Below are 25176 nucleotides of genomic sequence, written 5' to 3'. Positions count from 1 at the left end.
TTTGGTTACAAAACACGTAGAAAAGGGGTTTATTTCACAGCATTTCACAGAAAAGGGCACGGACAGGGAGCGGGCAGCAACCAAGGACCTTAAATTAACACGCTAGGACAGAAACCGTGACAGAGGCGGGTGCAGACAGGAACATCTCGCTCCGGTCACCTCCACTGGGCGCTGGCTGCTGCCCTCTGAGGTGACCGGAGCTCCTTGGGGAGAAGCAACATCCAAACACGCTTCGTGAGGGTCCCCTCTCAGTTTATCGATTGGTAATGCAGGAAGAGTCCTTTGCCACACGGTGGCAGCTTTTAGGTGAGAAGAGAAATATTAACACACAGGCAGAACCCAACAGGATGGCAAACTACGCTCTAGCTACAGAGAAATAACAGACACGCACAGCTCGGGTGCCCTGCAGAAGTGGCAGCTCCCTACAGAGGCACCACACCAGAGGTACCAATGTACAAGGCGCAGGCCCAGCAGCTGGATGCTGTCGTGGTGTCCTGAGCTTCCCTGCTCAGCAATGCTGCGTGGGCCTGAGCCAAGATGTAGAGTTCCCTTTAAACAGCATTCTGGCATTTAGTATTCCTTACCCTAAGCTGTTCTTCTGAAGAAAATGCAAACTAAATAACCAAAGGCCAAAGCTTTCCCATTTATATCACGTGAAACCCTACCTTCCATTCTGGGAGGGGAGCTCTAGCCCAAATAAATGCCCACTGCAACTAGATAAACTTCCACTGAATAGAGACTGGACTGCTCCAAAAATAAATACATTTTTCTCTAGATGGCTGAGAACATTACATTACAGAGAACTTTATACACTAAATAAAAGGAAATCCCCAGAGAAGGTAATTTTGTGGCTTCCTTTACACTACATGAAGCGTTTTACTATTTCTGGAGATACCTTTGTGAGGAGTTTCTTTGCTCAGTTCTAGCTCTTCCCCCTCACACAATGAGTATAGGAAGTGGTGGACCACTTTAGTTGCGTTTACCACATTTTTCTAATTTCAAGGCTCTCTATACTCTAGATGTTTAGTACATTGCTATTTCTTGCATGCAATGACAGTTATATTCAGTAGAAAGCTGAACTAGTAGACATTTTTCTAAACTTTTGGAAGATAACTGGCAAGGTTATTGTCTAACTTACCGCCTACCATCTCACTTACAGAGACTGGAAAGTCCTTCTGTGTTAAAGAGAAGTCAGTATCATTAAGTTTACACAAATAACTTGAAGCTACATACAGTTGAACACACAAAAGATTTGATAGTCACTGTAGTTATTATATGAGAATATACATTTTGAGCCCTACTTAAAGAAGAAAGGGCTCCAGTATAGTTCTGGTGCAACTCTAATGACAACAAATTAGCTTCAGGCAAAACACAGCTGAAGAACAAAGATTCAGCTTTGTTTTTGCCTAAAACCAACATTTAATACAAGGAACAGCAATTTACATTACTTTACATATTAGATAGCAGGTAACCTTATGAGGTCTAGTATTTCATTTAGGAGTCAAACAAGTTACAAATTTCTCAGTCATAACAGCCAAGCATCAGTTTTGTTTCTTGCAAATAGGCAGTTACTTGTATCATAATATTGCTTCGGAAAATAAAACCAAGAGCCAGTATCACAGAAGGTTCCACATATAATCAGAATTCATTCCCAACCTGGATATTTTAAAAATAAATGAAGGAATAGCCAATGGTCAAAGAAGTTATTTAACCTCTGGCATAACCATTAGAATGCTGCCTGGCACCAGCTGTTAAGTGGCTGTTCCGATGTGCAACAAATGCTAGTTTTGAGGACCATCACAGTGACGCAATTCTTGGAAGAACGGAATTAAAAAAGTAGCATTTTAAATATTGAGCATGCTTTGTTTGGCAGGAATAGCTCCACACTTATGTACTTGCTCAGAGCACGAAGACCATATATAATACAGTCATACTAAAAAGGTGCTTATTTCAGACTACAAAACACAAATGAAACCCAGAAATTATACATTTTACAGCAAGTTGTTCTTAATTAAAAGCACTTATCTTCCATTTAAGAGCAAATTAGGATGGCAATCACTCTGCAGCTACCTTGTTCAACAGGTGGTATTTCATGACCTTTTGAATCAATCTTTACTTTTTAAATAAAGTGTATAATCTTAAAATACTATAATTAACTAAATTGAAACAGTAATTTCAATCTAGCTATAGATAGTATAGATGCCCCATGTATCATTAGTGCAGATATACTGGAACTGTTTTCCTATATGCAAGGCCAATGTAGGTAAAGAATAAATGGCTATATAAATTCAGGATTTCCCACTAAATAACACAACTAACTTAAAAAGTACTGGTACCAGACCAGCCGGTTTTAGGCACATCTTCAAAAAAAAAAATGAAGTATGTGTTTCATTAATGTAAAAAATGCAAAAAGATTCTTAGAAACATCTAAACCTTATGGTGCACTGGAATGGAAGTGATGCTTCCTTTAGTTTCAAGGACTACAATAAAGGCTTAAAAAAAAAAAAAAAGAAACAATACCATAGGATTCTTCATAGGGAAGAACAGTTTTAGTCAAACTGAAAAGATAAATAAGGAATAATCAGCAGCCATAACAGCTAACTGGTGAATATTTGTGCTTCAAATGTCCAAAAGAAAATAAAGTTCAACGACTCTTCTCGTACCATCTCCCAGTCTTGGCATACGTGTCCATAATGCACACCTTGACAGTTCACACCCACGTCGCAGACTTCAAAGCTAGCTGTAGCCACAGCAGGATGCACAGTGGCACAGAATGGCCAGTGGCAACTTCAGCAACCGTGTTCAGTGACACTATCAGCTGGAAAGTAGCTTTGGTTAAGACTGTTGTGTGAGCCGTCTGTAATGAGGTAAAACTTGGTTTTCAGGAAGATAAAGAGCCAGTTCCAAAGCTACAAGGACGGTGAATTCAAAAGCAATGAGATCTCTTCTGTTGAATCTGAATCTCTCTTCTAATTTCTATGATGGCAATGAAAAAGAGAGAGAAGGGAAAAAAACAGAATCAGTTATCCACAAGATACCAACGCACTATCAGATTAAGTCTGCATCACATATTCCAGCTTTATGCTAAGTCAGAGAATCAAAAGCATCGCCACAGATCAAAAACGTAAACAGCCTTATTAGCTCAGCTGTGACACCCGCAAAACAGTTACTGTTTCTCAGGAAAACATTAAATGAGAAAATAACCTCACTGTAGGATCCATAGGACATCAGACTGCCATCAGTCAGGTACTTATAATGAATTAAAAATAAGCATCCAAAAGGAAGAGCCGTGATGAGAACAAAAACCTACTGAAAGAGCTGGTCTTGAATGCAAACGTGCTGCTAAAGATCTTGCTTTTCATCTTTACCTTGTTCAGTGAAACAGAAAGGTTTTGACCAAACCTGAAACAAGTTGTGTAGTACTTACATCTATAAGGTGTTTGACTTCGTGTTTCCTGAGGTCACTGCTGATCTTGGCTGCAAGCAGAACGCAAGCACCAGCACACAGTTTGCGGTTCTGTTTGTTAAGTTTGCCTTGGAGAACGAGCTTCTCAAAGTAAACGTAAGCCATGGACACAGTAACTGGCTCCAGATTGCATTCTTCACTCAGATTCCGCATTTCTCTCTTTAAACTGAAAATAGAGAGGAAAAAAAAATGAAATAAAAATCCACCCTCTCCAACATGAGAGCTTTTATAAAACACTCTAGAAGCACCTCAGCATGGGAACTCAGAAGAGCATACAGGCAAAGCTCCTACTTAGAAAACCATGACTGGTATTACCTTCAGCTGGAGAAGCCCAGCTGGCTGCAAGCTGGAGCTGATAACAAACTGATTTAACCTGGCTGACATCATCTACTGTGAAAGAACATGCAGGCTGCTGCTGTATGGCTCCTTCTGAGATCCTGAACTTGTTCGTGATTCATATCATAGGACTGAACCACGCTGGCCTACACAATGCCACATCAAAGCTGTGCAGATGGAGACCTGTCTACCACACACCTCCAAGGAAAATTAGGTCTGAGGGGGAAGGCAAATTGGTTTACACCCTTCTCACAAAAGCTAGCCTTTCACTTCAGAAAAAAGGCAAACTTTATGCTGGATGCTCTTTCACTGCTATCATCCATGCTACTCCTACAGAAGATCTCTCCACAAGCACACAATTGAAACAGCTGCAAAAAGGAGCATGCAGGACACTGGCAGAACAGACTCTGAAAGAGCAAACCTTCCCCTCGCAGCTGGGAGCTGCACACAGCCCCAGTGATTCAGCAGTATCGTGTTTTAAGCTGGCTGTTTCAGAAGGCCCTGACTGCTCTCTGAAGGCGCAACAGTGCATCTCACTGGTGAATACTCAGATGTGTTTCCTGGAAGGTGAGGAATCCTGTGTGCATAGTCCTGCCTTCATGAGATGCTTTTCTTTACCATGACTCCACAGACCTAACCTTTTTTTTTTTTTTAATCCTAGAGTCCTGTTAGAGTCTACAGTGATCAGCAAGTCTTGTAATCAAAAGATGAAAATAAGCAGAGGTTCCAAACTGGTTAAGAGTGGGACTGCACAATAGCAAAACAATCAGGTTACCAGTATTTGTTTCAATGCTAATGCTGCTTCACTGTTAATTGGCTATTAATGTTGATGAAACAAAACCCATCTAAGTTGAACTATGAAAACCAACTGTTACCCTTTTCCAGCATCCTAAACATCTCTGTACAAGGCTGTCATCCTACAGTCAGCTCAACTGGCAACAAGAGATTAGCATTTAATCATATATACTATTAATAGATCTAGTATTTGCTCCATACAAGTGGAAGATAAGTCTGCAACAGCGTAGAAGTTCTTACTATTCACTGCGTGTTTCTTACCTCCTAATTTTGCTCAGCGTCAACTTGATGTGAGGAAACTTCTCTCTAAAGGTTTCGTTCATATCCTTCTTCAGGTCTGAGGGCTTCACATATTCTATGACCGTTGTCTGAAACACAGGATGCAAAGTGTATTATTTCTCTTGTGAACAGTACTGACAGCAAAACAAGGTTTCCAAGGACACTTTATTGCAAGGGCAGAACATTTTCTTTAACTCTTAAATTTCCGTAAAGACTCATGTAATACCTCAGGTTGAATTTCAGCCACATAAAATCTTAATTCATAATGAACCAGTAAGCAAATGATTACAATAAATAAGCAACAACACAGAGATATGTAAAGTTGGTCTTTGACAAGCAGTGTACAAAATGATTTGTAGTTTTCTTGATCTGTTCTCAAAAAGCCACAACTACTACTTCCTAGAGGATTTTCTCTTCCCTGTGGAAGTTCTTTACAGGAGGACCTTCAAGGTGCTCACTCACTCCTCTGTTCAGCTAGACAGCTACTCACCATGTAAGAAGCAAAGATGAGAACACGTTTGTGTTTTCCACAGGGCCACTGAGGGTCGTCCAGAAGATTTGGATCATACTCTGCTGCTTCCCCAGCTTCACTTCCTGAAGGAACGAGGAAAGCACAACAATGAGCCATAAGACACAGAGCTTTAAGTTCTGTTTTCTCTTTAATAAAGAGTTCAAACAGCAAACATTAGAAGTGTTGGCAGACCCCATTAGGCAGATAAACTGCAGCTAGTCACCTGTTTTCATTCCACAAATGAAAGAATCAGTATTAGATTTATTTAAAAACAAACCAGCTCCATCATATGCCCAATGCACCATTTTAGACAGTGCAAGCTAACAGTTTGTCGTCCAGAAACATGCACAGAGAACAACTGCAGAAGACTGGATTTTTGCTTATACTCAAATCTAGCAGACAACAGCATCATCAGGTTTGCTCTTTTACACCAGAGAATGTATTCTTGTCACAAACCCTTGATTTATGCATTGTTACAGTGCTAGAAGGCAAGGAGGACCATGTGTACCCACACACACCAGGTGTTTCTTGTTGAGTAACATAAAACTCCACATTTCTAAGGAAATGCTTTGCAGTCCTTGAATTTCAAAAACTAGGCCAAATATACAGAGGATGTAAGGAATGCAAGCAAGTTTCAGTCCTAAGGCTCAGCCTCTGTACTTCATTAAGCCTTCTTGGCTAGGCCATGCTAAAACCAGTCTCCTTCCAAACCCAGCACATTTGTCCCGATAATACACTTCACCACTTGCAATTGTTTCAGAAAAATAAACTCTTTTCATGCTTTTCTGCTGCATGCACAAGTGGTCACAGTGCTAGAAACTGTCCTTACCAAGCTCCGTTCCTGCTGGAATCGTTTTTGCTGTCACAGGTTTGTATCTCGATCCAGGAAGACTCCGTGAAGCACTAGCTCGACATGAAGGAACAGCGCTGTGGCTGTCAGCTTTGCGCACAACTAGGGCATTGGTTGGATACAGGAATTTTGCATAGGACACAACCTTCAAAAAAACAAAAAACAAACAAAAAAAACCTTGTAGTTATAGGGGAAAAAGTATTGAAAGCTTATTTCCAGATACCAAGGATTTTATAACTCAGATCTGCAGAGTTTCTATTTGGGAGTAAAGGCCTTAGAACTGGGGGACACAGAAGGGAAGGGAAAGTTGAGCACAGGGATGCTGTACTTTTGTGACTTCAGGATAGAAGCACTGTAGAGGATTTGGGGGAATAAGAAAAAAGGGAGAATCACATCAACAAAACTCTGGCAGTAAACAGATTTAACTGAAGAGGTATAAGTTTCATCCCTATTTTGTTTTGACAAAAAGAAAATGTTTTGATTAGAATATCATTTACATGTTGCCTGAGATACCAGAGTCAAAACAATTCTCCAGAAATGGAAGCAGAAGTCACCAGGGACTTTCACGTCCTCCTCAGAAGCAGCATCATGACAAGTCAAACATTTCAGATTTTAAGAATCTAAATTTCCACTGCTTTCTAACATTACAGTTCTCACTTTATGCAGTGCTGTGCCATCCAAAAATTAAGTAATTTTCCTGGTATCAAATGGTCACAACAGTGAAAGGAGCCAGCTGACCCACCATCATCCCCGTGCCGGTCACTGGTTCGGTGATGGAGATCAAGAAATAAAAATTATTTCCTTACCTTGCCGTCAGCACCTAGCTCTACTCCTTCCATCCCGAGGACCATCTCAGTGGAGACCGAAACTCCCCCAGAAGGATGTCGCTGCTTCTGTCCTTCCATTTTTAGATCACTAAATGAAGATAAGAAAACGCATAATTGGAAAACGTTCCACAACCTCATCTTCTTTTGTGGTAAACACCAGGCTGATCCTCTACCTGCAGCCAACACCACGTGGTCAGAGTTGCATTACGCAGAAACAGTGCAATCCCTCAGCCCCATCTCCAAGCAAGTATTAAATTTTAAATACTCAAAAATGTGGGGATGTTCACTAACTCAAAAATCATATTTCATCTCATTTTAAAAATCAGATTTGTACCAATGTACCTAGAAAAGGTACTTCTCTTTTTTTTTTTTTTTTTTTTTAAGTATGATCTTCCTGCATAAGGCTATACCATTTGTAATACACTAATTCTCAAATACTTAACAGCAAATGTGATTTACATTACTAGTTTTCCAGGATTAGAAACTTGCCTTTCAATTGTATTTTTTCCAACCACTGTGCACACAAGCTCACACTAAGAATTAGGGCTGCCAGCAGAACTGTTTCAGTGATGGCAGCGTGCAGCTTTGTCACCTATATTCCGATGCAAAAAAAGCAGCTTTCAGTTGAAGCACTGCATTGCTAGCTTACACACAAGCAGAATGACACCGTGCTCAGAAATGCTCTAAAATAACTCCAGTGACCTTGCTGCTCTTCAATTAAATGAAAAAACATTTTCCCATCAACTATTTTTATAGCAAGTGTATTTGAATACAATACAATTCCCACCACTAAACATCCGTTTCCTTCTTCCATAAGTTACATACAGGACAGAAGTGGCAACACAATTGTTTTGGCAGAAGTGTATTAAAATAAAATGAGTATTTTCTGTGGTATACTCGTAGATCAGGCCTTCACAGAATCAACTTAGAGCTCATACGAGACTGAGTAAAGCTGCAGGCAAGTCCACTTGGCAGGTTTTGGTTCTCATATTTGATCATATTTGCAGTTCTATATAAAAATGGAGTACAAACATTTAAAGCAGAATCAATCGGTATCAATTGGGCTAAACTGCTTCTGTTTTTCTTACACTACAAACAGCGACATTCATGGCTTAGGATAGGTGAAAAATGGAAGAGTTTCTTAAACTTAGTTATAGATTAACTACTAAACTTTGAAGACTTTCTAGTAAAGAACGTAGCATCCTTGTCTGATGTACATGGCAACAAGCCACACTGTGCTCAAAGTTGATTTCAAGGATTTCACAGGACTGCAGTGCTTGAAACATGAACAAAGACCTTAAGAGAGGTTTGCCCTTTTCCAGTATTTTCTCTAGAAGTTTCAGTGAACACCAACGCTGCAGCAACATCTGATTTTACAGCGCTGATAGCAAGTTCTTGTCCTTACATGTAAGCAGTAAGTCAAGTACATTCACCAGCTTCAAGCAGAAGACCTATACCATCTATACTCATTCAAAAAGATATTTTGCAAACAATAGACCAGAGATTTCACAAAGTGGTTAATGATGACTCACCTGATTCGTAAACTCTCCCCGTAAGGTAGGATCGAAAAAGCCACGCACAGTGTTCGTTTAGCGCAGATTAATACTATCCTGTAAGCAGAGGGGAAAAGATCAGGATAAGAACTGAGATTCAGAAGTTACAAAACAGTTTTTTATAGACTGTGAACACTGGATTCCTCTTCAATTGCTCTGTAAGTTACACAGATACTGATACAGATTGTGTTTCCAGAAGGCAGCACAGAAGCAGAGGTTTCCTTCTGACCCTGCAGTGCCTCAGAGCCAAGCTCTGTCTCACACCCCAGCTCTGGCATCACCCTCAGAGCTCCTCAGATATCTGTCGTAATTATATATATATAAATATATATATATATATATATTATTTAAAATCAATATATTTTAACAAATATTATATATTTAGCTGGATGATGGTACTACTCCTAGGTCTCACACATCTAACAATAATAAATACAAATGCAACCCATTCTTTCTTTTCTGCTCAGCAGCTAAGAGCCAAGGACTTGGATAAACCAAACCATTCTCCTTACATCCTCCTCAGCTCTGACCTGTCTTTGTGCTAGAGATAAGGATGGTGTTAGGAGAGAATGAATTAACTTCCTCCCTTTCTCCTCAAAGCAGAACAGCAGAACCATCGGAAGATTGCTGCAGATGTAGCACCTACCAGCACCTACTGCCCTCAATATAAGTATGTTTAAAATTAGCAAGGCCACAAGGACATTGCATTATTCCCCTGATATTAAAAATCTAATCACACTGAACTGGAGTTTACTTACGAGCACACACGAGTACAAGGGGCACGGCTGAAGTTACCTGCTGTTTTTTGTGTCATACTGCCTCATGTTCTTGATGAAGTGCATCTTCTTCAAACTTTTGTGCCTTGGAGACCCAGATATATTCTTGGTTCTGCAATTGTAAAAAAGAAAAAAATATCTTAAGTGCTCCGGCAAAGAGCCATGCCAGTTTTATGATCAGATGGCAGCACTAGCATGCAGGACCTCAGATATTGGCGTGGAAGAGGGTGGAGGGAGGAGAGGACTGCATGCAACGAGTTAAGATTAATGCTGCTTTTGAAAAAAAGTACCTTTGTACACTGGCATATTCCACTATGTCTTCTAAAAAGTCTAGAGAGCAGCGCTGGGAGATAAAACGCCTTCTGTAAAATGTACAACACCATGAAGAGTGAACAATATTAGTTCATGGCCTCGGAGTTTATGAACTGCAACAGATCTATGAGCTCTTAGAACAAATGGCAGCTTTTTTTGGGGGATTTGTTTTGTTGTTAGAAGAGTGCTTACCAAGGTGTTTCACATTCCCAAAAAGGCCAAGAACTTGTTACCCCCTCTAGGAACTGTAAAATCTTTCACTTTGAGTACACATTTATACTGACTTCAGTAGCAAGAGCACTCACTGCCTTCAACACAAAAGAACACCTACCTATAAGTTAAACACCTAAAAAGCTTCCCAATATTTCTTACAGGATTTTAAATAAGTATCACAAAAAGCTCCCTGTGTGCATCAAGGCAAGGGAGCGAGTAGTTTTATATTGATCTACCAACACGTATATATACAGATATATCTGTATGATGATGGAACATCTGTATTTGTATTCCTGATTCTGAACACTGTGCTCCTCCAGCAGTAGGCTTCAGCAGACCAAGAGTCCATGACACTAGCCCAATAAAATTGACAGATCTCTCAGGAAAACAATACAGAGGACTATTAGAGGAAGCTAAGCATATTCAGGGCCCATCTGAAATCCCAGAATTGAAGACACAAGGAGAATAATAAGAATCTTGTGAGTTACTTTAGCAAAAATAAGATACTACACAAGAAAAAAAAAACACTGCCAAGTAAGATGCATTATGATTGTCAAAGTCAAATTACTCTTTGTGGGTAGAGATTTACAAATAAATTTGGAAAGTGGCTGCAATTTCCGTAGAAACAAGGCATTCAGATTCAGCTAAAACACTGAATCACTAAATCACTGACACTACAACTACCAAATTCTATTTTTTTTCTGCTTTTGTTTAAGTATACGTCACGCTGTGCTTTTAGTACAAGCCACATGCATTCAAGTCCCAGGTTTTCTTCCAAAGTATCATCATAACCCAACTGATGGTCGGTATTGCCATGGATGCCAATTGAGAAGAAGCTAACTAGATATAATCTGTGGGATGCTGCTTTGACAAGATCAACTTTTGGAAAAACCTCACACTTAAAACTCCACGTATTTTTACCTCTGGAAAAACAATAAATACACTGAGAAAGAAATTATTGCTGTTTACTAGAAGTTGCAGATCTGTAATGCAGAAGATAGCAGTCATGCTGCTGTGGAGAATGTGTGCTCAAGGTTATGCAGGTGTAGACCATGGGAAAGCTCCAAAGTCCTCAAGAACAGTTTCCAGAGCTCTTGTGTACATGAGCAGCCAAACCACTCAAAGAGACCATGGCCAAGCTCTCGTGCTTGGAAGTTAATGTGCAACACTAAAACAAAACCATGGCACCTTGGGTGGTGGGGAGTGGAGGGGGCAAGGAGGTAAGGCAAAATGGGATTTATTAATTGCTAAGAACTATGGACGAGCTTTTACAGCAAAGATTTATAGCTTCAGTTGATTCAAGCTAAAGATCAAAAAAAGCTGCTCAGGATTTAGTCTGGTCTTGAAGCCCAGCACTTAAGAATTTGGAACTTGACAATCTGCTAATCCTGGTGACTTTGCTTTCTATCCTTCAGCTGAGCTGGGTAAGAAACCACACCACACCATTTTGTCGCTACTTAAGAGATACACCAGAGCTGTCCAGCCTATTTTGGCTTCTAACATGCAATAAGAAAACACCTTTGTGAAACGTGGAGGCCAGTCTCAAAGGTCCTGGCATGAACTGCAGTTCTCCATGTCCCCAGGCTTCCTCCCCTCTAGTTCAAGGAGACCAGACTGGATGCAGACAGAAAGCAGCCTTGTACGCTGAGCAAAGGAAAAGCAAAGCTAAAACCACTGACAACAGGCATTGGTACAAAAAGAAGATGTAAAAGGTTCTGTAAAAGGATGCCAGCATAAGGTGCCGGTAAAGGTGCCAGAGTGACCACCAAAGTGCTGGGCCACTACAGTAGAGACCCATCAAAAGCCCTATATCTTCCAAACACTGCTGCATTTCCCCAGCAACAGGGACAAGAGCACAAAGCACCTGAACCCACTGCTCTGTCAGAGCCTCTCAGTAAAATGCTGCTGCAGCGAAAGGAAGATCCTGCCCCTTTGCTCAAAACCACAATGACTCATCCCCACTGTGCCAACAGGAAACTTGATTTTTAGCTACACTTCAGCTTCACTTGAGGACAGAAAATATCTGTCACCTTGGAGAAATTCAACACACTAGGCAAGATACTCTCCTCAAATCTCAAAACAGGGAATACGCAAAGAGGTCTCACTAATCCCAGCCACGCTCAACAGGTCGCGTGCCCAAACATTTTACAAAGAGAGACTTGCTGGATTCCTCAGCAGCACTAATCAGCAAAGCATCTTTATTAGAGCATCCCTGGAGCATGCTGGAAGCTATCAAGACTTCCTGAGTTGTACACACCCAGCCTGCAGACTGTTTGGGTTAGTTTTGGTGCTCTTATGCAGTAATTCACACCTCAAGACCAGGCAGCACAGGATCACTTCAGGAGCTGCTGGATCTTGCCTGATGAAAAAGAGTAGTCGTGTCCCCTGGGCTAAGCAGATTCATCTAGGATAACACCTCTTGTTGTGCTCTGATCCACAGGAGTTCAAAGGATTTTAAGTCATTTACACAGTAAATCTGTTGCCAAACGCGACCTAAATACTAAAGCAGCACACCAAAATCCATACCCGCGCTGTCAGTTATCTTACACACACTCCTACTGACATGCTACTTGATAATTAGAAATCGAATCATCCAATGTTAAAATTTTAATGAGTTCTATGAAGCAGGCTGTAATTTCAATAGGATCCTAAAAGAAAGCCCAGGCCTGTCAGCTAATACCAGCTATTTCCTTGACAAGCTACAGAGGGTTTGTGTGCTTGGAAGTCAAGGCTTGGTCAAGAATTCACTTTTTGGGTGCTTTCCCCACTAGTTTAAAAGCCAATAAAAACAGGACCCACCCAGGGCTTCAACACACACGCAGCGTGTGCCCAGAGATAAGGGACTATCGAGCAGAGGGATTCTGGATTGGGGCTGGGTTTGTTATCTCCACGCACACACACGGCCACGCACAGCCCAACAGCGCTGCTCAATCTGTGGTGAGCTGAACGTGGCCGTGAAAAACACCTCATGATCAGATAAAAACCAACAACTCCAGCAGCAGCCAGCCCACAATTTATCCTTTCTGGTGGACTTCCCACTAAACAAACCCCACTTCTGAGGGCTTCAGACATCTGTCCTCCTCGGGCCCTGCCAGCGTCCTAGCAAGTGCCAGAGAAACTCTCACAGAGGGAGAGGACAATGGAGAGGCAGCACACGGGACTCCTGGCCAGGGGTTTACTCAGCTCTTAAGTGTTCCCAGCAGGACAGGACATGGCTAAGAGCAGTCTATGTATAGCACCGGTAATCCCTCAGTGTCCTGTCTTGCAAATTGAAAGGAAAAATCTGTTTAAGTCACAGCTTCAGATTAAAGACCAGTGACCTTTCAGATGGCCTGCCAGAGTATTTCCCCTTGCCTACCCACAGGCTAGGCCGCACAGGCACCCCAAAGAACAAGAGGAAAGTGTGAGGACGTTGCTGTAGTTGGAGATTCCTAAAACAGCCACTCACAAACAGATATCCTGTAAAATATGCAAGAAGTGCAGCTGTCATTTGGCCCTTTTGAAGTGTCCCTGTTCAGCCCTGCTGGTCCCTGTATTTCTGCCACAGCATGGGGACTGACTGACAGCTCTCCTTCCTTCCTAAGGGAGAAGTCAGAAATTTCTAAAATCTGACTGGGATTCTCTTGTCCTAATTAACCTCCCCTCTCACAGGGACAGGTCTGTGCCCTGTGCCAACCCTACAGCCAGAGGGGCCATTTGATCAGCATTCAGCTGCTTTCTCCCATAACTTTATCTCTGAGCCACGCAGCATCTGGAGTCCGTCTTCCGCCTGACCTCTTAGCATGATTGCTCCTAGGGCAGGGTCAAGCAGGAGAGGAGAAAGCCTGCACTGCTGTCTGACACCACTATTTCAGCCTCTGCACATTTTTCCACTTTAAAAGTAGTACATTCCTGTAAACATTTGCAGAAGGCTATTAAAGTAATTAATGTATTGCTGGTGATGCTTGCTGGGGTGCAGAAGAGTGGAAGTGAACTGCCTCCAAGCTAGAGAGTGCCTCACTGCCCTGCAGGCTGTCTTTTAAGATGCTCAAGTGATCACAGAGAAAGGAGAACAATACCTAAGCTGAGTGTTAAGTTGCTCATATTATCCTTCCTCAATATATCGGCAGCATTCCCAGGAGCTTCTTCTCTTGTCACACTTTTACAGGTGAGTTTAATGATCTCAACACTGCTCTCACTGAACGAGACAACCAGAAGATCACATGCTGCTCACTTTTGCTGAGTTAGAACAAATTTCTATTTGACCACTAAACCAGCCATTCTTTCTCTACTGTAGGAAAAAGTAGGAAGCAAGCCAGATGATCTGAAGAAAAGGAAGGCAAAAGTAGAGGTTGCACTCAACCTAAATTTTTGCTCCAAAATATCTGAGCAAGTTTGCTGTGGGATGGCTGTCCTCACATCTGATTTTCACTTCACCTATGCAGCAACGAAAATCAAAAAGCAGGAGAAGAGAGCAGGAGGCTAAGCCCTGGGACACGAGTGCTCAAAGACACTGCAAAAGCCAGGCAGCAAGACGACTGAGGCCTCCTCTAGCAAAATGGACAGGCACCGCAGGCTTGTTTCAGTTGGAGTCACATCCCTCTGCCGGAGGGAAGGATGCCACGATGCATGCACACATGTATGCACACGCATCCACAGGCACTCTGCTAAAATTAGCAGCTAGGCTTGTATCCTCTGCTACTCTTTAGCAATCCACACTGCTAATAGACAAATTGAATGGACCAGGTCAAGGATTTTTAATTGCAGTATAAAATTAGGGGCTAATAGAATTTGGTTTCTTATTTCTCACTTGAAAGCAATTTTAATATTGATGGCCCTTTGTAAGGTCTTCTACATGCCTCCGTATAATCACAGCTGTCAAGAGACTGAGTTTAATATAGCAAAGATGAAAATCATTTATTGGTTTGTGGAGGCACTGGCTTAGTAACAACTGTCAAAGGTAATTTGCTCAAGAAATCCAGATCCCAAATCTTGTTTATAATAGGAAGACACACCTGTCAGATTTGTTTTGTCAAGACATACTTTAAAGAATTAAACTGTGTAGTTTTCCCTTCCTTACGGGCGAGCCAACAACCTGGTATGAACAACATTTCAGTTTGACTAGGTAAAAATACTGTCACCAAGGGATTAAGGAAACCAGTTCCAGTTTTTTTAGCTTAATTTTTGTCAACTGCTGTTACCTATGCCCAGACAACATTTACTGTTTCCAATCTTGCATTACAGAGTGTACGAGTGTGAGACTCCTTGTTCTTCTCACAGCCCGTGCCTTACTGCCATCAGTGCTCTCATTAATCAGTTTCCTGATTGAAGTAGGAAAGCAGATTGAGTACAGCTCACCGGGAGCAACAAGTTTTTAGTAATTAAAGTCAAGAGAAGTCAGACACTACATTTATATTAAAGCACAGGCAAACCACCGTCACTACCACGTATCTGGGAAAATACATGATTTTAATGAAAATATGCCATGAATGCCCGGTACTGAGCCATTTCTGCAGGTAGATGGTTTCAGATCTCACATGCAACGAAGCATGCAGCAGAGGAGAGGACACCCTGTGTAAATGACAGCAAGTGTACAGCTAATCACTCCTTTACAAGGTCAGCTACCCACTGTTTTATGGCAACACTACTGGAAGCACAGACGTGCAGTGTGGATTGCAAGCCACGGTCCCAGGAGTTCATTCTGACATTTATTTAAAGCGTCACACTGCCAGAGAATAAATACAAGTCTCACAGGGGGGTCTAGTCTAAGACATTTCTCCAATAATCTTCCTTTTAAGGAATAAATCCAAACTGATTAGCCACATGAGCACAGCAGTACTTCTATGCTTCAGAGCAGGTCTCTGCCAGACCTCAGGGTTAAAGAGGAGGTCCAGCTCCTTCACCCTTGTGTTCATATTCAAGGTTTGTTCACAAAGCTGAAGCAGCACCAGGGCTTTCCTGCTGGTTCAAAACAGCCAAGAGAAAACACCGCACTGCTCAAAGAACAGTAACAGCACATGCAAGAAAAAGTAAACGCCATGCAGTGCACAGGACAAATGAGAGGGGACAGAAATAAACTGTAGCTTGAATGAAGGTGGAGGCAGAGTAAATGGAAAGTTTACTAAGCCTGGATGGTATTAAATACTAACAAGGAAAGAAATTACTGTAGATACTTGTCACAGTGTCTGCTACTTCATTGCTGATTCACAACCACGTATGATTAAGACCTAATGCTACCAGGAAACGAGCTTTGTATTCATTGCATTTCATACATCACATTGTGCTTGTGCTAAGAGTGTTTAGACAACCCAAGGAGAAAATAATGCCTTCCAGTAAGTGTTATGAAAGCCATCTGTTGCAATAGAGCCACCAAGCCAGATGCAAGGTCTGCTGTGCCTAGAGCCCACTTCTTGTAAAGTAATTCTAAAGCCCGCTCCTAAAATCCCAGCTGCTTCTCACAAAGCAAACTGGATGTGCTGCCAGGATGCAACCAGTGACTGTTCCTCAAGTCTGTACCAGTTTCTGTAGGTGTTCCTACCGGGGAATGCTCACCAACCTGGTTTCCTCAGTGCTTTGCTCACTAAACACAAATGCTGATCAACAGGCAAGTGAAACGCAACGCGTGTCTTTTGCAACACTGAGGACGTTATGCTAGAAACACTCCTGCACTTCCCTGAGAGATGATGATATCATTTCTGGTGCCTCAGTAAAACAAAAGCCTTCAGCACAATAAAACTCCCAAGTTACGGAAAAAAAAAAAAAAAAGGAGCTTTTACTAGGAAGAAGAAAATTCAAAACAGGTGACAGGAAGAAACCAAGCGAAGGAAAGTTTAGAGCTCTCCCAGAGCTTTAATGGGAACTTGGTTCTTCCCACCACAACATCTGTCATCCCCACTAACCTCCAATCCAGAGGTTGCAGCCTCACCGAGGCAATTTTTTATGCTAACATTGCAACGACCACAACAGAGCAAGTGCAAATCTGTGCTGTATTTCAAGATAATCGAGGCAGATCTGCGGGGCAGGCCGAGCTCCTTACTGCTGTGCCAGTGAACACTGACCAAGAGTTCTCCCAGAGACTCCCCAGCGAAGGTCGCTGCGTGCATCAGGACTGTTCAGAGCTCCTGCAGGAAGGGCTGCCCAGCTCACGGCACGAGGAGACAGCGAGATTTTAGTTTTAAAGACTCTGTACTTCTCATCAGTCAGGGCACTGTCTTGTGAAACTCTTCTGCTTCACTCACCCTTATAAGACTCTAAAGGCCCTCTATTTAACACCATCTTCAGGGGTTAGTATATAATAATTTACAGTAAATTATACACACGATAGCTATAAACCAAAGGTTACAAGTGTTAGAGCTCTTCATCTGAAGAGCTAGCGAGACTGTCTGTAGCTGAGCACCACCCACCTGCTTTATCAACAATACCTCATTCTCATTACAGAACCCAAATTTCATTATACTTGCCTGCACGTCAGATTATGCATTTCTAGATGTAAACTGCAGAGCATGAAGAATTCAGAACAATCTACAAAAGGAGGCTCAAAGATGTCTTGGTGGAAAAAGTGACAGATAGAAAAAGGAGGAACACGAGACACCTGAAGCTAAGTCTCCAAGACTTCATATAACTAAAACACCACATACCACAAAAAAATTAAAATATATTTTGTGAGAGTGCTTTCACTCCATCTTTTTGTTTCTCTTCTGAAACAAAAAGCCCGGTTTATGGCAGCCTGCAGAACAGCAAGCACCACAGCTAGTAACTTCTGCACTGGCTTAGTCTCAGAGCCCTGACAAAGAAGCTTCATCATCCACAGATAAGGTGAGATTGCTGTCCACTCTACTGGCAGCTCTGATGCGAGTTTGAGCAGCCACTTATCTCAGTTCTCAAGAAGGACTCCTGTGCTAAGCCAAGTTCCAGCGAAGAGCACCAGCAACCCAAGCATTTGCTCCAGAAGTGCACCCACGGCACCCAGCACATAGCTCTTGCTCAATGTGAGTGCTGTAGCTCAAAAGGAGGCACTAACGGAGATCTGGGGGTAGGAAGAGAGAGGAGAGAAGCATGTCAGACCGTGAACTACAGAAACTATGTTTTAAGCCAGTACAGTGAGATCCTGCAGACTTCAGAGCTGAGCTACATTTGAAAATGCTGGTCTAATAAAACTTATTTTTTTCGTGACTTGGGGAAAGCCTTGTAAAGTAAATAACCTTGTAAGATGTTAAGAAAGAGCCATGACTGCTGTGACACTATGTAAGCCCTCGGCAGGGCACTGAAGCCCACGGCAGAGCAGCCCCAGGACGAGAAGGCTCCGGTCACCACACGCCTGCAGGACTTGCTGGAGGCCCGAAGCAGCACCCCACCACCTCCTCCTCAGAGTTAAGCCATTCAGGTTCATCATGTAGCCTTCTCTGATGTTAGCTTGAAGAAGCAAGCCCACATATGTGGAGCCACAGCTGTCAGGACACTCGCACGCTGGCCTTGCAATGCTACACAGCCCGCCCACAGGCCTCATCAGCTGCGAGTACAGTTAATTCCCTACACAGACTCCTCTGACTGCAGAGCAAAGTCACTTTGAAAGCCCTCGGACCCCTCTAAATGAAGGGGTTAAATAACCTTAGTGTTGAGAGCCTCTCTTTTGACCTAGAAACCTTCCCAGAGGCATGAAGGATCAGATCTCCAAGCTTCCTGCTGGGCATACTGCTTCTTCTGACCTGGATGAATATACCTGGCTGGGAACGCCAGATAAATAATGGGGGTAGCTATAAATTGTAAACCATTTAATACCTGCAATTCACCTGCAGGTGCAAGTGTGTGTGTGAGAAGGTTGCTGAAGCAAAACGTTTACCAAGCAGCAGACTGCTGCCCTCACATTTCAGCTGAGTTTTAAATAAAGTTCAGACGTCGGATACGTTCATTTTCAGCCCTGAGCAGCACACAACAGCCTACTGTTCATGTCTCAAAGGTCAAAGCTTGCAGCCTCTGACAGATATCGTTGCTTCCTGAAAAGCACCGTGCACGCTCAGGTTATTCCTAATAAGGCTTAGAAATCAAAACTTGGACCTTTAAGCACTATTTCATCCATCTCCACCAAACGTGTGTTAGCAGAGGGTTTCTTTTTAAATAAATGCTTCTCAAAGTGAAAACAGCTGCTGGGCTGACAATAGTATAAGACAATACATTAGCCATCATACGCATGAAGGCCTGACCAAGCATTTTTGCCATTCCATGCAAGGAACGGATTTGATCACACCTACGTTAGTGATACAGCCCCCAATTAACCCTTAAATGCAGAGCTGGTCTAAAGCACTGCTCTTACCAACTACTTTAGACTCCCACCCTAAAAGAAATCTAAATCAGCCCAATTATTTCTGATTTATCAGCACCCACCAGCATTCAGTTCAGCTGCCTTACCACTGGTCATCGAGGGCATTAGAGCACTGGTCGCAAATAATTTAAGTCCCTGAATTTATTCATAGGCCTAGCAAAATGCAGCAAATACATGGCAAAACCAGCTGTTCTACATCACACTGCACTGAAAGTACACAGCAAGCATTGACAGTCGGGGCTGTTGTTCCCATTCCTCATTTCATGCTTTCATAACCTGGCTATTTTCAGGGCTCTTTGCTGTCTGTGTTTCCCCAGAAAGCTCTGCCAGTTTCAGACCCAGCTGCAGAAATTCATTAAAAAACTGTGAATGCCAATTTGTTCACTATCTGCTGTCTCCTCTCCATCCACTGCTTTCTGTTAAGCTTGATCTCTGAACGACCGGAGTAAGATGGAAAGGGAGGTAGGATAACAAGTGGAGTAAGAAAGCCAGCACAACACAGATTTGTAATTTAAGATCCTATTAACAGGAGATACCCTAGGAAAACAAAAGTAGAAGGCTAAAGTCATTAAGTTCATCGAGCTCAGCCAGCAGCACAATGAAACAAAGCATCCAGATTAAACTGTGCCTCCAAGGGAGGGCTGTTGGCACACACCCTGCTCACCACTGGAAGTTTCCATCCCAAAGAAACCTGACAGCTACTGAGCAACTCCGAGAACCTCCACGTTGTGTCAACTAAGCAGGTTTCTTGTTCCTTGGACTGTACCAAAGATCCTGCTTGCTGCTAGCAAACGGCGCCGACTGTAGCAGAGGTGTGGTGGCAGCCTGCCCTGAGCTGCCCGGCCACACCAGCTGCTAACAACCACGGCAAACAACATCGAGTTTTGCAATAACACTCTGCAAAAAGATGACCTCTCAGATCTGGGCAAGCCCCTGTGCTATGAAATCACCGATGGTGGCACAGGACTCACAGCATTGGCCACCTCAAAGAGATGATAGAATCTGGGGTACCCCCCTGCCCTGCCCTTGGTGTATTTGTGGGATGCTCCACTCATGGCAAATCAAAGCAGCCTTTTGTGGTGACCAAAAAAGGATGCTGAGGAGAGCAGCTGCCTCCCGTGGGCACCAGAGATGAGATGTCCCAAGCAGCAATGCAGATTCCACCTCCCCTTTTCCCCTGGTGGCTTCATGCCTCTGTATGTTTGTGTGATGCAAACAGTTCACCTACCTAAGAAGCAGCAACACTGCTGGATGGCAAAACACTACCCAGATCTGAGTCCCAGTAAGAGGAATGACATCATTTGCTTGTTGATTTCTGAACTTTCATTTGTAGTATGCCAAACACAGAAGGGGAAGCAGCACAACCTCCACAAGGAAGAAACTCCCTGAATCACTCATTGTGTATTTGCTGTTCCACAGGGAACAGAGCTGCTCTGTCTCAACACAAGTCAAGGAACCACCCAGAAAAAAAAAAAAAAAGTGTTCCATGTCCCTCACCCTGAAAGCCTTGGCATTGCAGGTAAAGACGTAATTCCAAGGGAATGGTTCAGCTCTGCCACTCCTGTGCCCTATGCAACTGGGAATATTTATGTTGGGTTTAATGCATCCCCAGAGGCAGTGCAAAACTTTTGTCAGAATATATATATATATAAAGTCTGATATATACAGATATATATCATACATATATATATATATATATATATCATACATATATATATAAAAGTTGTGGATTTTCTGCACATTAGTTTGTGACGTTCACTATCCACTCTTCTTTCTTTAAGGACAGAGAAATATCTGTAGATGAACTCTCACTCCACGTCACCCTCATAAGAAGTAGATAAAATGATTAATGCGATGCCATCTACCCTTTCAAACATCTCTTTTCCCAGCTGAAGAATCAGGTTGTTTTGTCATTACTCATACAAAAGCCCTTTTATTCTCCCCATTACCCTCCTTGTGTTTCCCTCAACCTCTTATTTCTGATTTAATCATTTCAGTTAGATTGATTAGAATACTACAGCGGAACATAACATCCCAAAAATTAGATGCCAAGGGAAGAGGAGGAAGGACATAAAACAAGAAAAGCTCTGAGGAACACACATTAAAGAGTATTTTCTTAGTGTCTTATTGAATTGGCATTGAAAAGAAAAAGGGAAGGAAGGAATAATTTACACAAACTCCAGCGGTCCTAAACTCAGTAAGCCCATGCGCAGGCATGCCAAATGTCTCACAGAGACATCACTGTACTTGCAAAGCTCCTGATACTGAACTCTCCCTCAAAGGCCTTATCTACAACATTAAAACAGCAAAATGAGCAGCAGCACAGCTCCAAGTGCTAGGAAGGAGCTGTGTCACAGTGACACCGTGACTTCAGGCTTCACTGCTCAACAAGCAGGACACAACAGCATCACCTGTGCTCAGAGGACATGGAAGTAGCAGGCCCAGCTGCAGTTTTTTCCAAAATCTAAGGAAAGAAAGGTCCCATCTTTCATAGGAAGAAAAGCAGAAAGTACTACAAATAGTTCAAGAAAATAAAACTCAGAGGGAACGCATGCAGGAGGACCCCCACACCATTACTCACTGGGCTACTTTTCTTTGAATTCACTCATCCTCCATCCTGAGGACCAGCAGGACCCCTCCATTAGCAGATGTGCACAGAAAGGCAGCACTGATCACTTGCTTTAGCAAAGCTCCCCAGCTTTAAAGCACAGCCAACATCTTTACTTCAACCTACTAACAAAGCTCTGGAAGCCGCTATAAAGACTGCTGGGACTTAGATGTCTTTGATATTGTTTTGCTTATCTGCAGCCTCAGAGGGCCAGCTCACTTTACAAGGCTGTTTATGCAAGAAGTGGCCTGAAAAAAAAAGAATTCTTTTGGAGCTCAAATCCCCAAGACCGGAGCAGAAGCCTACCTTTCAGAAGATTAGAAAACTAATACTTCCAGGCTGATAGATGTCCCCTGCAAATACAATGGGGATTCTGCACGGAGGGGCAGAATATCCTCCTCTAAAGTTGGCTTCAAAAGTTCCCAGAGTACGAGCAAATGATGAGCACTGCTTGTAGAGTCACTGCACAATCAGGCAGCGGGGATTCAAAGAAGGCCCAGCAGGAAGGGTCACATTGCCCGGAGTAAGAGTCCTACCTAGCAATGCCTCGGCCAGCTTCATCTGGAGACTGCAAAATTCAAAAGCCAGGCCCGGGAAAAGCAAGAGGGAGGGCTTCTGCTGCAGCAGACCTCCAGCCAGACCTCGCTGGGGAAATATTCTCCAAATCTCCCCCACCCACCAGACACCAGCATCAGTCTGGCCACCAACCGCACATGCAAGCAGACCCCTGGAGGGCCGGGTGACCACCCCAGCAGGACCACCACGACACCCTGGGTGCTCAGGGGCAGGAGAGGCGCAGCCCCCGCTCCCAAAAACTGGGGGCACCTTGGCACAGGGATGCAGGGATGCTCCGGCCACCTCGCCCCCTTGGGGGGGGGGGCAGCAGGGCTGGACGATGCTCCCAAAAGCTGTGAGCTGGGTTCCAGCGGTGGGGGGGCTCCATGCTGCCACCCCTACAGGGCGGGCAGGTGCTGGGAGGGGTGGGGGGGCGGAGGGGAGGCTGCAGCCCCGTTTCCCACGCCCGGCTCCCCCCGGGGGCGCCGCTTTCCCACGCTCGCTCCTCACCCCCCCGGGGGCTGCGGGCCCTGGGAAAGTGCGGCTCTTCCCAGGGCTTCCCACGCCCCGCGGGACCGGGCGGCTGCGAGAAGCTTTAGGGGAGGGGGGGGGGGGGAGAAGGTTTATAGGGCCGGGAATAAGGACTTGGGGGGGGGAAAGGAGCCCAGCTAAGCCCTCACTCACCTCTGCCGCTGCACCTCCAGCGCCAAGCCGCCTCCCGCAGCTCCCGGCGCTGGGCTCAGCATCCCCGGCCCCCCCGGTTTAGCGGAGCCCGGCAGCCCCGGGGGGGCGGGCGGCAGCGGGCAGAGCGGGGCGCCCTGCGGCAGCGGCGAGAAGCCGCCCCCCCGGGGCTGCTCCGCTTCCCCTTTCCCCGCAGCAACGGGGGAGGAACCGGGCGGCAGCGAAGCACCGGGAAAGCCGTGGGGAGCCCTCTGCGGGGCCAGCGAGCGCGGCGGGGCTCCGACCACCTCCTCCTCATCCTCCTCTTCCTCTTCTTCCTCCCCTTCCCCGGAGGGCAGAGGAGGAGGAGGAGGAGGGGGAGGAAGGAGAGGAGGAAGGGGAGGCTGCTTCTCGGCGGCCGGGCAGGGCGGGCGGCCGTCCAGGGAGATGTTGGTGAGGAAGAAGAGGGCGGCCTGCCTCCGCCGCGAGTCGCCCCGTCTGCGCGGCCGGGGCGCCGGGGAGCCGCACGCCGTGGCCGCGGCCATTCTCCGAATGAGCCGGGGCGGCTCCGAGCGCGCCGCCGCCGCCGCCAGCCCGCCCGCTCATTGGCTGCGACGCGCCGAGATGCAAATGAGGCGCAGCGGGGCGCCGCGGTCATTGGTTGAGAGGGGGCGGGAGGGGGTTCGCGCGGAGCCCCGCCCTTCCCCGCCGGGCGGCCGGCAACGAGGGGACGCGCGGTCCTAGCGCCGCCGCTCAGAGCCTCCAAGCGGCCCCGGGCAGCCCCGGGGTGCCCCCGGCTCCCGGCCTCCTTTGGGCACGTCCCCACATCACCCCCGCCATCCCCTATTCCCCCTCAGCATGTCCTTTTTTTTTTTTTTTATGACATTTTAAAACTCCCCCATCTCCCCTCTCAGCCCCCCAGGTCCCCCCAGCCGTGTCGCGGTCCCACAGCCGTCGTGCAAGCTCGGGGACATCTCAAACGAGGAGCACTCGTGTGTGTGGGCTGCCCGCTGCTCTAACAGCGGATTAAGGCTGTTATTGCATGCCCCAAGGACGGGGGTACCCGAGTCCCAACTCACCGGCAGCACCCGAAACCTGCACCCAGCAGTGAACGTCCACACTCCCAGGCTGCCAAAGCAAAGCTGAGGCAGTGCAGCGCTGAGCGGGGCCGTATATGGGAAAGGCAGACCTGGAGAAGCCTTGGTTGGGATCTGGAGGAACATAAACTTGGTATTATCTCCGTGAAGTGACTCAAGACATGTCTGCATGGCACGCCACTTCCCAGGCTCGTGTTTATACTGCACAGCATAAACACACCCCTTAGGCACTTGAGCTGATGTCTGCTACATCCCGGGATGATGCTCAGAGCGCTTGGCAAGCTGGGGAGCTGTGCCCTTTTTGCCGCCCTTCCAGGACGTTGCTGGGCCCTGCGGATGTGACCCGAGAGTTTTGCAAGAGCGATGAGGCTGCTGGTGCTGAGCACAGCAGGGTGGGCGCTGGTGGCCCCATAGATTGTCTGGCCCCACAACCACGCTGTGCCTCCCCTCTTGCATGCTCCAAGCAGTGGGTGCTCCCGATGCTATAGCCAGGAGCACGTCAGCCCCGATGTGCCATGAGCAGGGGACTGCTGAGACATTTAAGATTAGGCAGGAGCTCGTGTATTTGCAATGCTGGACCCATGGAATGGCAATTGCTTTTGCCAACCAGAGTCCTGGTTTTAAAAAAGCTGGGTGACATCTCTAAAAATTGTTCACATTCTCCACCAGAAATCAAACTGATGTCTAAGGACATGATCTGAAATGTGGGCATGGAATAAAGAACATATTTTGAAACTGTCTGATAAAATGCATACAGGTGCTCAGTCTTTTCATATGACTGTTTCGTAAGATCCTTTTATTTTTGTTGTTGCATACAGTTGCAAGTAGGACATCAACATTTGTCTTATAGTATTAATAGTACTTAATAATAATAGTAATAAGATTGGAAACATATGCTGTTTTCTTCCAGGCTTTCATTAAAAGCTATTAAAATAATATGGTGCAGTACAAAGTCTCCCCTTAAAATCCGAAGAACAGCCTTGGCATCTTAGAACATTCAATATAGGTCAAATTTTGAGCCTAAATTATTGGGCGGAATC

At 44.8% G+C, this 25176-nt stretch overlaps 1 protein-coding gene across 3 annotated transcripts; it reads right to left on the bottom strand.

Moving 5' to 3' along the window:
- Window positions 1–23584, bottom strand: CABLES2 (Cdk5 and Abl enzyme substrate 2; the record flags this gene model as incomplete). Of its 3 annotated transcripts, XR_014698550.1 has the most annotated exons (11): window positions 1–299; window positions 2664–2976; window positions 3428–3632; window positions 4859–4965; window positions 5367–5470; window positions 6217–6382; window positions 7044–7152; window positions 8597–8674; window positions 9413–9505; window positions 9684–9755; window positions 23064–23584. XR_014698550.1 is itself a non-coding variant. In XM_084537913.1 (10 exons), the coding sequence occupies 10 exons, from the start codon at window positions 23582–23584 to the stop codon at window positions 2836–2838; spliced, it is 1596 nt and encodes a 531-aa protein (XP_084394039.1). In that variant the 3' UTR covers window positions 1–2835. The 3 variants fall into 3 exon arrangements, 2 of the variants coding, with proteins under 2 accessions (XP_084394039.1, XP_084394040.1); XM_084537913.1 differs by having other exon boundaries at window positions 1–2976; XM_084537914.1 differs by lacking the exon at window positions 9684–9755 and having other exon boundaries at window positions 1–2976.
- Window positions 23585–25176: the final 1592 nt, after the last annotated feature.

The sequence above is a fragment of the Aythya ferina genome, assembly GCF_964211825.1.
Source record: "Aythya ferina genome assembly, chromosome: 16".
Taxonomy (NCBI): Eukaryota; Metazoa; Chordata; class Aves; order Anseriformes; family Anatidae; genus Aythya; species Aythya ferina.
Note: the sequence above shows the minus strand (reverse complement) of the source record. Positions and strands in the feature narration are given on the sequence as shown.